Here is a 13282-nt window from a genome sequence, read left to right on the forward strand (position 1 = left end):
AGCCAGGTGGAAAGCATGGCCAGCCGTAGAAAAATGCTTATTGAAATTCTCAATTATGGTGGATTTATCAGTGGCGACAGTGTTTCCTATCTTCAGTGCAGTGGGCAGCGGGGAGGAGGTGTTCTTTTTCTGCATGGATTTTACAGTGTCCAATAACTTTTTTGAGTTAGTGTTGCAGGATGAATGCATGACAGTTATGGATGAAGACTGTCATGAAAATAAAATAACTGTCATAAAAAATATATATACAGTGCCTTGCGAAAGTATTCGGCCCCCTTGACTTTGCGACCTTTTGCCACATTTCAGGCTTCAAACATAAAGATATAAAACTGTATTTTTTTGTGAAGAATCAACAACAAGTGGGACACAATCATGAAGTGGAACGACATTTATTGGATATTTCAAACTTTTTTAACAAATCAAAAACTGAAAAATTGGGCGTGCAAAATCATTCAGCACCCTTAACCACTTAAGTTAATACTTTGTAGCGCCATCTTTTGCTGCGATTACAGCTGTAAGTCGCTTGGGGTATGTCTCTATCAGTTTTGCACATCGAGAGACTGAAATGTTTTCCCATTCCTCCTTGCAAAACAGCTCGAGCTCAGTGAGGTTGGATGGAGAGCATTTGTGAACAGCAGTTTTCAGTTCTTTCCACAGATTCTCGATTGGATTCAGGTCTGGACTTTGACTTGGCCATTCTAACACCTGGATATGTTTATTTTTGAACCATTCCATTGTAGATTTTGCTTTATGTTTTGGATCATTGTCTTGTTGGAAGACAAATCTCCGTCCCAGTCTCAGGTCTTTTGCAGACTCCATCAGGTTTTCTTCTAGAATGGTCCTGTATTTGGCTCCATCCATCTTCCCATCAATTTTAACCATCTTCCCTGTCCCTGCTGAAGAAAAGCAGGCCCAATCCATGATGCTGCCACCACCATGTTTGACAGTGGGGATGGTGTGTTCAGCTATGTTGATTTTACGCCAAACATAACGTTTTGCATTGTTGCCAAAAAGTTAAATTTTGGTTTCATCTGACCAGAGCACCTTCTTCCACATGTTTGGTGTGTCTCCCAGGTGGCTTGTGGCAAACTTTAAACGACACTTTTTATGGATATCTTTAAGAAATGGCTTTCTTCTTGCCACTCTTCCATAAAGGCCAGATTTGTGCAATATACGACTGATTGTTGTCCTATGGACAGTCTCCCACCTCAGCTGTAGATCTCTGCAGTTCATCCAGAGTGATCATGGGCCTCTTGGCTGCATCTCTGATCAGTCTTCTCCTTGTATGAGCTGAAAGTTTAGATGGACGGCCAGGTCTTGGTAGATTTGCAGTGGTCTGATACTCCTTCCATTTCAATATTATCGCTTGCACAGTGCTCCTTGGGATGTTTAAAGCTTGGGAAATCTTTTTGTATCCAAATCCGGCTTTAAACTTCTTCACAACAGTATCTCGGACCTGCCTGGTGTGTTCCTTGTTCTTCATGATGCTCTCTGCGCTTTTAACGGACCTCTGAGACTATCACAGTGCAGGTGCATTTATACGGAGACTTGATTACACACAGGTGGATTGTATTTATCATCATTAGTCATTTAGGTCAACATTGGATCATTCAGAGATCCTCACTGAACTTCTGGAGAGAGTTTGCTGCACTAAAAGTAAAGGGGCTGAATAATTTTGCACGCCCAATTTTTCAGTTTTTGATTTGTTAAAAAAGTTTGAAATATCCAATAAATGTCGTTCCACTTCATGATTGTGTCCCAAATACAGTTTTATATCTTTATGTTTGAAGCCTGAAATGTGGCAAAAGGTCGCAAAGTTCAAGGGGGCCGAATACTTTTGCAAGGCACTGTATACTCTTTCAGGGTTTTTTAGGTTACTACATGATTCTTTGTGTTATTTCATAGTTGTGATGTCTTCACTACTATTCTACAATGTAAAGAAAAACCCTTGAATGAGTAGGTGTGTCCAAATGTTTGACTGGTACTGTATATACAGTACCAGTCAAAATATTAGGAACACATGCTCTTTCCATGACATGACTAACCAGTTTAATCCAGGTGAAAGCAACGATCCCTTATTGATGTCACCTGTTAAATCCACTTCAATCAGCGTAGATGAAGGGGAGGAGATGTTAAAGGAGGATTTTTAAGCCTTGAAACAATTGACACATGGATTGTGTATGTGTGCCATTCAGAAGGTGAAAGGGCAAGACAACATATTTAAGTCACTTTGAACAAGGTATGGTAGTAGGTGCCAGGCGCACTGGTTTGAGTGTGTCAAGAACTGCAACCCGGCTGTGTTTCACGCTCAACAGTTTCCCATGTGTATCAAGAATGGTCCACCACCCAAAGAAGATCCAGCCAACTAGAGTCCATGCCCTGATGAATTGAGACTGTTCTGAGGGCAAAAAGGGGTGCAACTCAATATTAGGAAGGTGTTCCTAATGTCTTGTACACTCAGTGTATATATTTATTTATTGTGGAATGAACAGCTGACTGTAGGTGTTGCTGCTGGACATTCATGCAGTTGAGTCTGTTTCGGTAGTAACATGGACACTTAACAACGTGATGAAACGTTGTTGCTCCTTGCGGAAACAAGTAAGGTATATAGCAAACGTGAAACAAGCAAATTGTTGTAGCAAACGGGTCTTTGGTTGCCTAGGCAATGCCCCCTCCCTCCAGCAGCACATACACTCTTAGAAAAAGGGGTTCCAAAAGGGTTATTTGGCTGTCCCCATAGTAGAACCCTTTTGGGTTCCATGTAGAACCCCTCTGTAAGGGTTTTACATGGAACCCAAAAGTGTTCTACATAGAACCAAAATGGTTCTACTTGGAACTAAAAAGTGCTCTTCGAAGGGTTCTCCTATGGGGACAGCCAAAGAACCCTTTTAGCTTCTAGATAACCTTTTTTTCTAAGAGTGTAGAAACGTAATGAATATCATATTCTATTTCTATGGCAGCACATGCAGTCAGGAGCGGAGGAGAGGAGAAAATGTAGTTCTTTAAAAAATATATACATTTGTATGGTTATAACAGTGACCAAGATCATTTGGCTGAGCAATAACCATCATCCAAAATTCCATGACTGTCACAGCCATCACACACACACACACACACACACACACACACACACACACACACACACACACACACACACACACACACACACACACACACACACACACACACACACACACACACACACACACACACACACACACACACACACAGAGAGAGATGGGTCTCAGTCTGGGACACAGACCCATATTCATAAGAGTAGATTGTTGAATAACTCAGCAGGGAAAAACACACACAGGCACGCAATATATACAGTGTACACACATTTATCTGACATTTGACTAACCCAACCCCTCTGATTTAACCCCCTCTTCTCCCCCACCCTCCTGCTAGTTTATTTAGCAAGATGACCAGTGCTCTACATAATACATTGAACACAACACACACACTCTAGTCTTGTTTGCTCCAAAGGTCAGAGTAAAGGGGTTGAGTGAGTTAGGTTTGAACTTGCTTTGTCCCCTTGTAATACTGCTGACCAATGTTCCCTCTAAGCTGCGCGCATGCGAGAATGAACTTCACTCAACGTGAATGATCTTCACTCAACTTTGTAGACTTGTCCCTGTTATTTAACACTATCAACGTGTCCCTTTACTGTGACAATATTAGCCACTTTCAATGCAAAATTCCATAACAAAACTAACTATGCAAGATAATTGGATGTAGGCAGAACGCATTGGAGTAGGATTTTATTGCATTGACACGCGTGCAGCATAACCAATCAGAGCTGCAGTAGGATTATATCACATAGACCATTGCCATATATGGATCTGGGCCGTTCACTTTGAACTGGACTGTTCTACAGCATGAGCAGTCGTGAGTAGATGCACTTGTTTTGAAATCAAAGCGAGAGCTTTATGTAGCCTCGTGTGCACACATTTTGTTAATATCCTTTGCTAGTTAGTGAGCCCAGTTATAGATAATTTGCAGTCAGAAATAGGTAAGTGGTTGCTTCCTACGAGAGCACAAAATGTGTACATTTCTCGACATCTTTAAAAAGCAAGTCAGGTAAAGAGCATTTTGTTTGTCTTAACGGGGCAGTGTTGTATTTTGAGACAAGCTTGAATAAGCTAAGTAGCCAATAGGCAGAGGGTAGCATTAATTCTCTGTAATAATGGTATGCGAATAATAATGCATTTTATTTTGTAAAGTGGTGTCTTGTATCAAACACAACATTTTCAGTCACCTTGTCTGAAGGACAAGTGGATTAACAGTTTAATGTCAAGCTCTGAATGTTTTTTTCAAAAGTCAAAGGTCTACATTGAACATCACACATTGGCTGCTACTAAAGGCTGAATGAACGACGTTGAATATGTGGACATCTATAAGTACCTAGGTGTCTGGCTAGACTGTAAACTCTCCTTCCAGACTCATATCAAACATCTCCAATCTAAAATCAAATCTATAGTCGGCTTTCTATTTCGCAACAAAGCCTCCTTCACTCACGCCGCCAAACTTACCTTAGTAAAACTGACTATCCTACCGATCCTCGACTTCGGCGATGTCATCTACAAAATAGCTTCCAACACTCTACTCGGCAAACTGGATGCAGTCTATCACAGTGCCATCCGTTTTGTTACTAAAGCACCTTATACCACCCACCACTGCGACCCGTATGCTCTAGTCGGCTGGCCCTCGCTACATATTTGTCGCCAGACCCACTGGCTCCAGGTCATCTACAAGTCCATGCTAGGTAAAGCTCCGCCTTATCTCAGTTCACTGGTCACGATGGCAACACCCACCCGAGGCACGCGCTCCAGCAGGTGTATCTCACTGATCATCCCTAAAGCCAACACCTCATTTGGCCGCCTTTCGTTCCAGTTCTCTGCTGCCTGTGACTGGAACGAATTGCAAAAATCGCTGAAGTTGGAGACTTTTACCCCTAAGCCATCAGACTGCTGAACAATTAATCAAATAGCCATCCAGACTATTTACATTGACCCCCACCCTTTGCTTTTACACTGCTGCTACTCGCTGGTTATTATCTATGCAGTCACTACATGTACAAATTACCGCAACTAACCTGTACCCCCGCACATTGACTTGGTACCGGTACCCCCTGTATATAGCCTCGTTATTATTATTTTATGGTCTTACTTTTTATTTTAGTTTATTTAGTAAATATTTTCTTACCTCTATTTCTTGAACTGCATTGTTAAGGGCTTGTAAGTAAGCATTTCACGGTAAGGCCTACTACACCTGTTGTATTCGGCGCATTTGACAAATCAAATTTGATTTGATTTTTTATTGGGCCAGGGCCCTGCCTACATACAATACATGTATCAATTCTGCCCATAGAAACAGACCTGGCACATCTTGGCAGCATTCCTTCTCTGTACTTACATACAGCGTAGTAGCATGCACCTGGGGATCAAACAGCCAGCAATAACCCTCAACCCCACCCCTTCCCCAAACAAGTAACGTTTAGTTGGAGTCGGCAGGTAGCCTCGAGGTTAGACCATTAGGCCAGTAACCGAAAAGTTGCTGGTTCAAATCCCGGAGCCAACAAGTTGTCAAATTGCAGATGTTATTATTAACCCCCCCATCCCTCCCTCTATCCCAGGCAGGCCCAGTGCAGTACTCACCCACTACATCCAGGGTGTAGGTGTGGTTGATGGTGCCATATGCGTTCTCCACCAGGCAAGTGTAGTTGCCCTTGTCGGATGGAACCACACTCTCCATGATCAGGGTCCAGTGCTGGTGACGCACCTGAAAGGGAAATCCAACCCATTAATGTGAATCTCACAAAGGAACATCCAAACCAATGCAAACTGCGGATTGATGGAAGGCCAGAGAGAGTAAGTGAGGAGGCTCAGTGAGTGACGGGCAGTCAGGTCTATTCTCACGAGCGCATCATGGTGAAAAACAATATTACAGGGAGTGACAGACTGGTCCTAAGGTGAGCTGCTACCCCCACCCAAGGAATTTCACTGTGCTCTCCCTAAGCTACTACTTACCACCTCTACTCCTTAGAACACTAGTGAAAACCCTGTAGATTCTAAATATTCTACTTTTTACTACTTACAGAGAAAACACTAGAAATTCTGTCTTTTATTAGGGCACTTGTTTTGCATGGACAAGTCAATTGGAGTGTGTTTGTGTGTATGTGTGTGTGTGTGTGTGTGTGTGCGTGCAGTATGTGTGTGTGTGTGCGTGTTTGTGTGTGTTTACAGAACTGTCACTAAAGATAGTGAGGAGAAAGTGTTCGACTGAATACCGTGTTTATTAGAATGAGACTTTCTGCAGAATTAAAGCCAAGGGGAAACATTCTCCGGAACTTCCCATGAAGAGATGGCTGTGTTTCCTCGTAAACTATCACCCATTAACTACATGTGTCACACTTTTTCCTTCCCTATTACATCCCAACACAATAGATAACTTGCAAATGAATCCATCACTGTAAAGTGTAATGTGACTTTTAATTGCACTTTCAAAAATGTTTGATTTGATTTCAATAGATTGGATGATTCCCCAATCGTATTATCGTATTCAGCGAAAGCATTTTTATATACAGTGCTTTCGGAAAGCATTCAGACCCCTTGACTTTTTCCACATTTTGTTACGTTACAACCTTATTCTAAAGTGTATTAAATTGTTTTCTTTCTTCATCGATCTACAAACAATACCCCATAAAAACAAAAACAGTTTACAGAAATTTGTGCTAATTTATATACATAAAATATATATATATATATATATATATATATATATATCACATTTACATAAGTATTCAGACCCTTTACTCAGTACTGTGTTGTAGCACCTTTGGCAGCAATTGCATCCTCGAGTCTATTGGGTATGACGCTTCACTTTTGGATGAATAGCGTGCACAAAATCCTACAATGTGATTTTCTGGAGAATTTTTCTTCTCATTTTGTCTGTCATAGTTGAAGTGTACCTATGACGAAAATTACAGGCCTCATCTTTTTAAGTGGGAGAACTTGCACAATTGGTGGCTGACTAAATACTTTTTTTGCCCCACTGTACGTTCCACTTCATTTGTACAGATGAAGGAATTGTCCGGTTGGAACATTAATTAAGTTTTATGTTAAAAACATCCTAAAGATTGATTCCATACTTAGTTTGGCATGTTTCTATGGGCTGTAAAGGAACCATTTGAACTTTTCGTCCGACGTTCGGCGCGACCTGAACGCGCTTTTGGATTTGTTTACCAAACGCCCTAACAAAAGAAGATATTTGGACATAACTGATGGACATCATCGAACAAAATCAAACATTTATGGTGGAACTGGGATTCCTGGGAATGCATTCTGATGAAGATCATCAAAGGTAAGTGAGCATTTAAAATGCTATTTCTATAAATAATTTTTCTAAGTATTATTGAAAATGTATGATAAAAAATATCCTAAAGATGGATTATATACACATCGTTTGACATGTTTCTACGAACTTTAATGGAAATTTTTTGACTTTTCGTCTGTACTTTGTGCCCGCACTTTGTGCATTTGGATTACTGGACTAAACGTGCGAACAAAAAGGAGGTATTTGGACATAAAGATTAAATTTATAGAACAAAACAAACATTTGTCTAACATGGAGACCTGGGAGTGCCATCAGATGAAGATAATCAAAGGTAAGTGATTAATTTTAACTTTTGTGACAGCTCTCCTTGGTTGGAAAATGGCTGTATGGTTTTCTGTGGCTAGGCGCCGACTTAACTTTTTACGGCTGCAGGGGCAGTATTAAGTCGCTTGGATGAAAAGGTGCCCATTGTAAACGGCCACTCCTCAGTCTCAGTTGCTAATATATGCGTATTATTATTAGTATTGAATAGAAAACTCTGAAGTTTCCAAAACTGTCAAAATATTGTCTGAGTATAACAGAACTGATATTGCAGGCAAAACCCTGAGGAAAATCAAAACAGGAAGTGGCTTCTATTTTGAAAACTCCATGTTCCATAGCCTCCCTTTGCTGGATTTAAAGGGATATGAACCAGATTCCTTTTCCTATCGCTTCCTCAAGGTGTCAGTCTTCAGACATAGTTTCAGGCTTTTATTTTGCGTCAAGTGGTCACATGAGTTTAAATCGCGCAACAGAATTTGGGCAGACGTTTTCCCCTGTCCTACTGTGAAAGACATTTGCGGTTGATATATGATCGATTATATATTTTAAAAACAACCTAAGGATTGATTATAAAAAACGTTTGACATGTTTCTGTGGACATTACGGAAACTATTTGGAATTTTCGTCTTGCGTTGTCGTGACCGCTCTTTCCTGTGGATTTCTGAACATAACGCGACAAACAAACGGAGGTATTTTGGATCTAAAAATAATCTTTATGGAACAAAAGGAACATTTGTTCTGTAACTGGGAGTCTCGTGAGTGAAAACATCCGAAGATCAAAGGTAAACTATTAATTTGATTGCTTTTCTGATTTGTGACCGAGCTACTTGATGCTAAGTGTACTTAATGTTTTATCGTGCGACCGATAAACTTACAAACGCTTGAATTGCTTTTGCTGTAAAGCATAATTTCAAAATCTGACACGACAGGTGGATTAACAAAAGGCTAAACTGTGTTTTCCTATATTGCACTTGTGATTTCATGAATATAAATATTTATAGTAATATTGATCGTATGTAGCGCTATGCTATTCAGCGGTTGTTGATGACACTTATCCCAATATAGGGATTGCAGCCATAACAAGTTAACATAATCGCATGGTGTGCTTTCGCCATAAAGCCTTTTTGAAATCGGAGACAGCGGCTGGATTTACATTGTTTGTTTGTTACATTATTGTGTTTACATTGTTTGAGTTTGCAGAATGTGCAAACAGCAGTTGGGCGAAGTGCATGGTTTCTTAGAACATAGACTGGTCCCTTCTGTTCAACTTTAGGCCGAGGCTGCGGATCCATAGGTAACCGTCCCATCCCGCCGGATCCCTTTTCCCCAGAGCTGATGATCCAAATCACTGGCTTTACCTTACACACCAATTTTTTGGGGTCACCCTCCCTTCACATTTCTCACTGCCAATCGTGAATGATAAAGTTTTACCGGTGAATCTTCCATGTCGCACCTGCATTTCAACCATTTGATCTGAACCAGTTTCATGGGGATATTCATCTTCTTGAGTTATCGATTGTCATGCGGGGGGGGGAAAGATAGTTACATATCGGGATATTATTTTTTATGACATATTGTATCGTATCATTTTGACAATATCTCAATATTATTTTTGACTTAGTTGGCTGTCCCTGCACCAAAACTTTTTTTCTTCTTTTTCTTATTTTCAATCTTCTTCTTTTTTTTTAAATAGGGAGCTAATTAGTTTTCAGCACTTATTTCCTTGACTGATAGTTTTTTCATGGCACTGTCTTGTACCTCTGCAGCAGACATATGTTGGGCAATATGTTTGGAACATTGAATCGCAATATACAGTGCCTTGCGAAAGTATTCGGCCCCCTTGAACTTTGCGACCTTTTGCCACATTTCAGGCTTCAAACATAAAGATATAAAACTGTATTTTTTTGTGAAGAATCAACAACAAGTGGGACACAATCATGAAGTGGAACGACATTTATTGGATATTTCAAACTTTTTTAACAAATCAAAAACTGAAAAATTGGGCGTGCAAAATTATTCAGCCCCCTTAAGTTAATACTTTGTAGCGCCACCTTTTGCTGGGATTACAGCTGTAAGTCGCTTGGGGTATGTCTCTATCAGTTTTGCACATCGAGAGACTGACATTTTTTCCCATTCCTCCTTGCAAAACAGCTCGAGCTCAGTGAGGTTGGATGGAGAGCATTTGTGAACAGCAGTTTTCAGTTCTTTCCACAGATTCTCGATTGGATTCAGGTCTGGACTTTGACTTGGCCATTCTAACACCTGGATATGTTTATTATTGAACCATTCCATTGTAGATTTTGCGTTATGTTTTGGATCATTGTCTTGTTGGAAGACAAATCTCCGTCCCAGTCTCAGGTCTTTTGCAGACTCCTTCAGGTTTTCTTCCAGAATGGTCCTGTATTTGGCTCCATCCATCTTCCCATCAATTTTAACCATCTTCCCTGTCCCTGCTGAAGAAAAGCAGGCCCAAACCATGATGCTGCCACCACCATGTTTGACAGTGGGGATGGTGTGTTCAGCTGTGTTGCTTTTACGCCAAACATAACGTTTTGCATTGTTGCCAAAAAGTTCAATTTTGGTTTCATCTGACCAGAGCACCTTCTTCCACATGTTTGGTGTGTCTCCCAGGTGGCTTTTGGCAAACTTTAAACAACACTTTTTATGGATATCTTTAAGAAATGGCTTTCTTCTTGCCACTCTTCCATAAGGCCAGATTTGTGCAATATACGACTGATTGTTGTCCTATGGACAGAGTCTCCCACCTCAGCTGTAGATCTCTGCAGTTCATCCAGAGTGATCATGGGCCTCTTGGCTGCATCTCTGATCAGTCTTCTCCTTGTATAAGCTGAAAGTTTAGAGGGACGGCCAGGTCTTGGTAGATTTGCAGTGGTCTGATACTCCTTCCATTTCAATATTATCGCTTGCACAGTGCTCCTTGGGATGTTTAAAGCTTGGGAAATCTTTTTGTATCCAAATCCGGCTTTAAACTTCTTCACAACAGTATCTCGGACCTGCCTGGTGTGTTCCTTGTTCTTCATGATGCTCTCTGCGCTTTTAACGGACCTCTGAGACTATCACAGTGCAGGTGCATTTATACGGAGACTTGATTACACACAGGTGGATTGTATTTATCATCATTAGTCATTTAGGTCAACATTGGATCATTCAGAGATCCTCACTGAACTTCTGGAGAGAGTTTGCTGCACTAAAAGTAAAGGGGCTGAATAATTTTGCACGCCCAATTTTTCAGTTTTTGATTTGTTAAAAAAGTTTGAAATATCCAATAAATGTCGTTCCACTTCATGATTGTGTCCCACTTGTTGTTGATTCTTCACAAAAAAATACAGTTTTATTTCTTTATGTTTGAAGCCTGAAATGTGGCAAAAGGTCGCAAAGTTCAAGGGGGCCGAATACTTTCGCAAGGCACTGTATATATATATAGAATCATGAGAATCACAACACATATCGGCACCTAAGTATCGTGATAATATCATATTGTGAGGTCCCTGGCAATTCCGAGCCCTAGTTATTGACATGGTTTCGAAGTATCCTACAGTGTTGTTTTTTTGTTGATCAAAGCACATATTTTGTTCAGTGGTGCACGCTGAGTTGAACATGCAACTATTCGAAAGAAAGACGCAAACATTCGCACAATCATCCTAAAATCTCTTAAGAAAAGAGGTAGTGTTTTTTGTATTACAGTAACGTTATGCGATTATATTTGGTTATGTTGTATACTTTCATGATGTGTTCTTGCAGACTTTGATCAACTTTATTAAACAAGCAACATTCGTCAGAGACCGTGCGTAAAGTAGAGAATCCTGCACATGTGAAGAAGCTTCAGGACCTTTAGATGTCGGGAAAAGGGGTTCAGAAAGTCGGCTCCACAGCCACACCGTAAACTTTAACTAGGCTGCGCAGCTCAACTGTAGTAGCAGTAGAGCCAAAATGGAAGGGCAACAGTCTGCCTCAAAATCAAGACGCAAAAAAATGCATTGAAAGTCCTTTCTAAACAGTCACAAAAGTAAACTTGAATGAAACATTTGATTATAGACTAATTTCAATGCGCTAGTCATGAGAAACTCCATGTCCCAGCATGCTGCAGTGCTGGGTTCTCTCTCGTACCTTGTACCCGCCCATGCGGTCCTCCTGTCGGAATGGTCGGCTGTTCTTCAGCCAGCGCATCTTAGGACGTGGGTTGCCCCCGGCAGCACAGCGAAACTTGACTGTGTTGGCAGCAGGTACAGCATGTAGCCTTTTTTCCATCTTCTCCAGCATCGTCCAATAGGGCGCCCCTAAAGAAAAGAGATGACCAATCAGGTTTTTTGTTTAGTCAAAATCTCAAATTAGATTTTGTCCATCTATAACAACACAGTAACATATATTATATTAGGGAAGTACCAGACAGTACCAGAAAGTGTTCATTGTTACCACATTGTTTATTAGTTAAAACCATATCAGCTTAAACCATGCTGTAAAATAAGTCTTACTTATATTTGTGAGAGTAACTTTGCTCACTTTCAACAGAAACACTGTATGGGAAACATGGTTGAGCAGCAGAGCTCCGTTGATTAACAGTTTCAGTCCAAAGCCTGAACAACATGGATTACTACAACTATAGCAGGTAGTGAGAAAGAGTGAGGGAGGTGGTCACAGGCTATGTCCCAAATGGCACCCTATTCCCTATGGGCCCTAGTCAAAAGGATTGTAATAAATAGGGAATATGGTGCCATTTAGGGAGAAACTACAGTTCACACTGGAAACACTTAATACTCAAACATAAATGTTTTCTTTTGAAGGTTGCAGGACACGTTACCAAGTGGGTAACTAGACCATCACATCCATTTTATCTAGTTGCAGTTAGCGCTTTTTTTACCACTTCTTCCAATTACAATATTTAGCCTGTTATCGGGAAGATATGGCTGTTGGGAAGAAGGGATATTTATCATCCATGAATAATCATTATGTTCCAGAAGGGAGAAAGATCATTTCACATTTGTTGTGGGTGAGAAATGTTTGGTTTGTAAAGGGTAAGTTACCCACACAATGATCGATCATGCTCCTTCATTCAAATACACTCCCACAGGGACGTATAGGAAGTTAGTAACACCCCTTTTCTGTCTGGCCTACATACTGTAACTGCAGCTCGTTCACCCCATATATCTCATTTTCTGTAGTTCCCTGAAGCCCCCCCCTCTCTCACACACACACGTTATCTTCTCTCTACCCCCTGCCTCCCCATTTCTCTCTCTCGGCACCTGGGAGAGTGATTGCATAAGCAGATGCACTCAGAAAGAAGAGAAATTTCACAACCAATGTCCCCACCATCACTTCCTATATCTCTATTACAGGAGTAGAGAGAAGAGGGGGAACACTCCAGGGTTACTGCAGCCGTTAGACACTCCTTTAGCCTTCTTGGGCCTATGTCCTTCTCTTTCCACCCCTCCCTCCCTGTTTTAGCCCCTCTCCCTCTTCCCACTCCTCTCTCCCGCCCACCAGAGTTCAATCAGAATACTATCAGAGTCGGTCACCTCCCATAATTTTCTCTGGCATACAAACCGGACAGTACACACATACTTTGATACAGAAGAAGTAAACCATGCTCTTCCTTCCAGGATGA

The 13282-nt window shown here is 40.9% G+C and overlaps 1 protein-coding gene across 13 annotated transcripts in view; it reads right to left on the reverse strand.

Annotated features, from left to right (window-relative positions):
- Positions 1 to 13282, reverse strand: part of LOC110491806 (fibroblast growth factor receptor 2) — a 96267-nt gene that overhangs the window by 46264 nt on the left and 36721 nt on the right. For all 13 annotated transcript variants that reach the window (XM_090202541.1, XM_090202536.1, XM_090202538.1 and 10 more), the window contains 2 exons: positions 11788 to 11957; positions 5661 to 5784 (listed from right to left, as the gene is read on the reverse strand). In XM_090202541.1, the coding sequence (XP_090058667.1) occupies positions 5661 to 5784; positions 11788 to 11957 (294 nt within the window). The remainder of the gene's footprint in view (positions 1 to 5660; positions 5785 to 11787; positions 11958 to 13282) is intronic.

This window comes from Oncorhynchus mykiss, chromosome 16 (assembly GCF_057628025.1).
Source record: "Oncorhynchus mykiss isolate SJ-2025 chromosome 16, ASM5762802v1, whole genome shotgun sequence".
Lineage (NCBI taxonomy): Eukaryota > Metazoa > Chordata > Actinopteri > Salmoniformes > Salmonidae > Oncorhynchus > Oncorhynchus mykiss.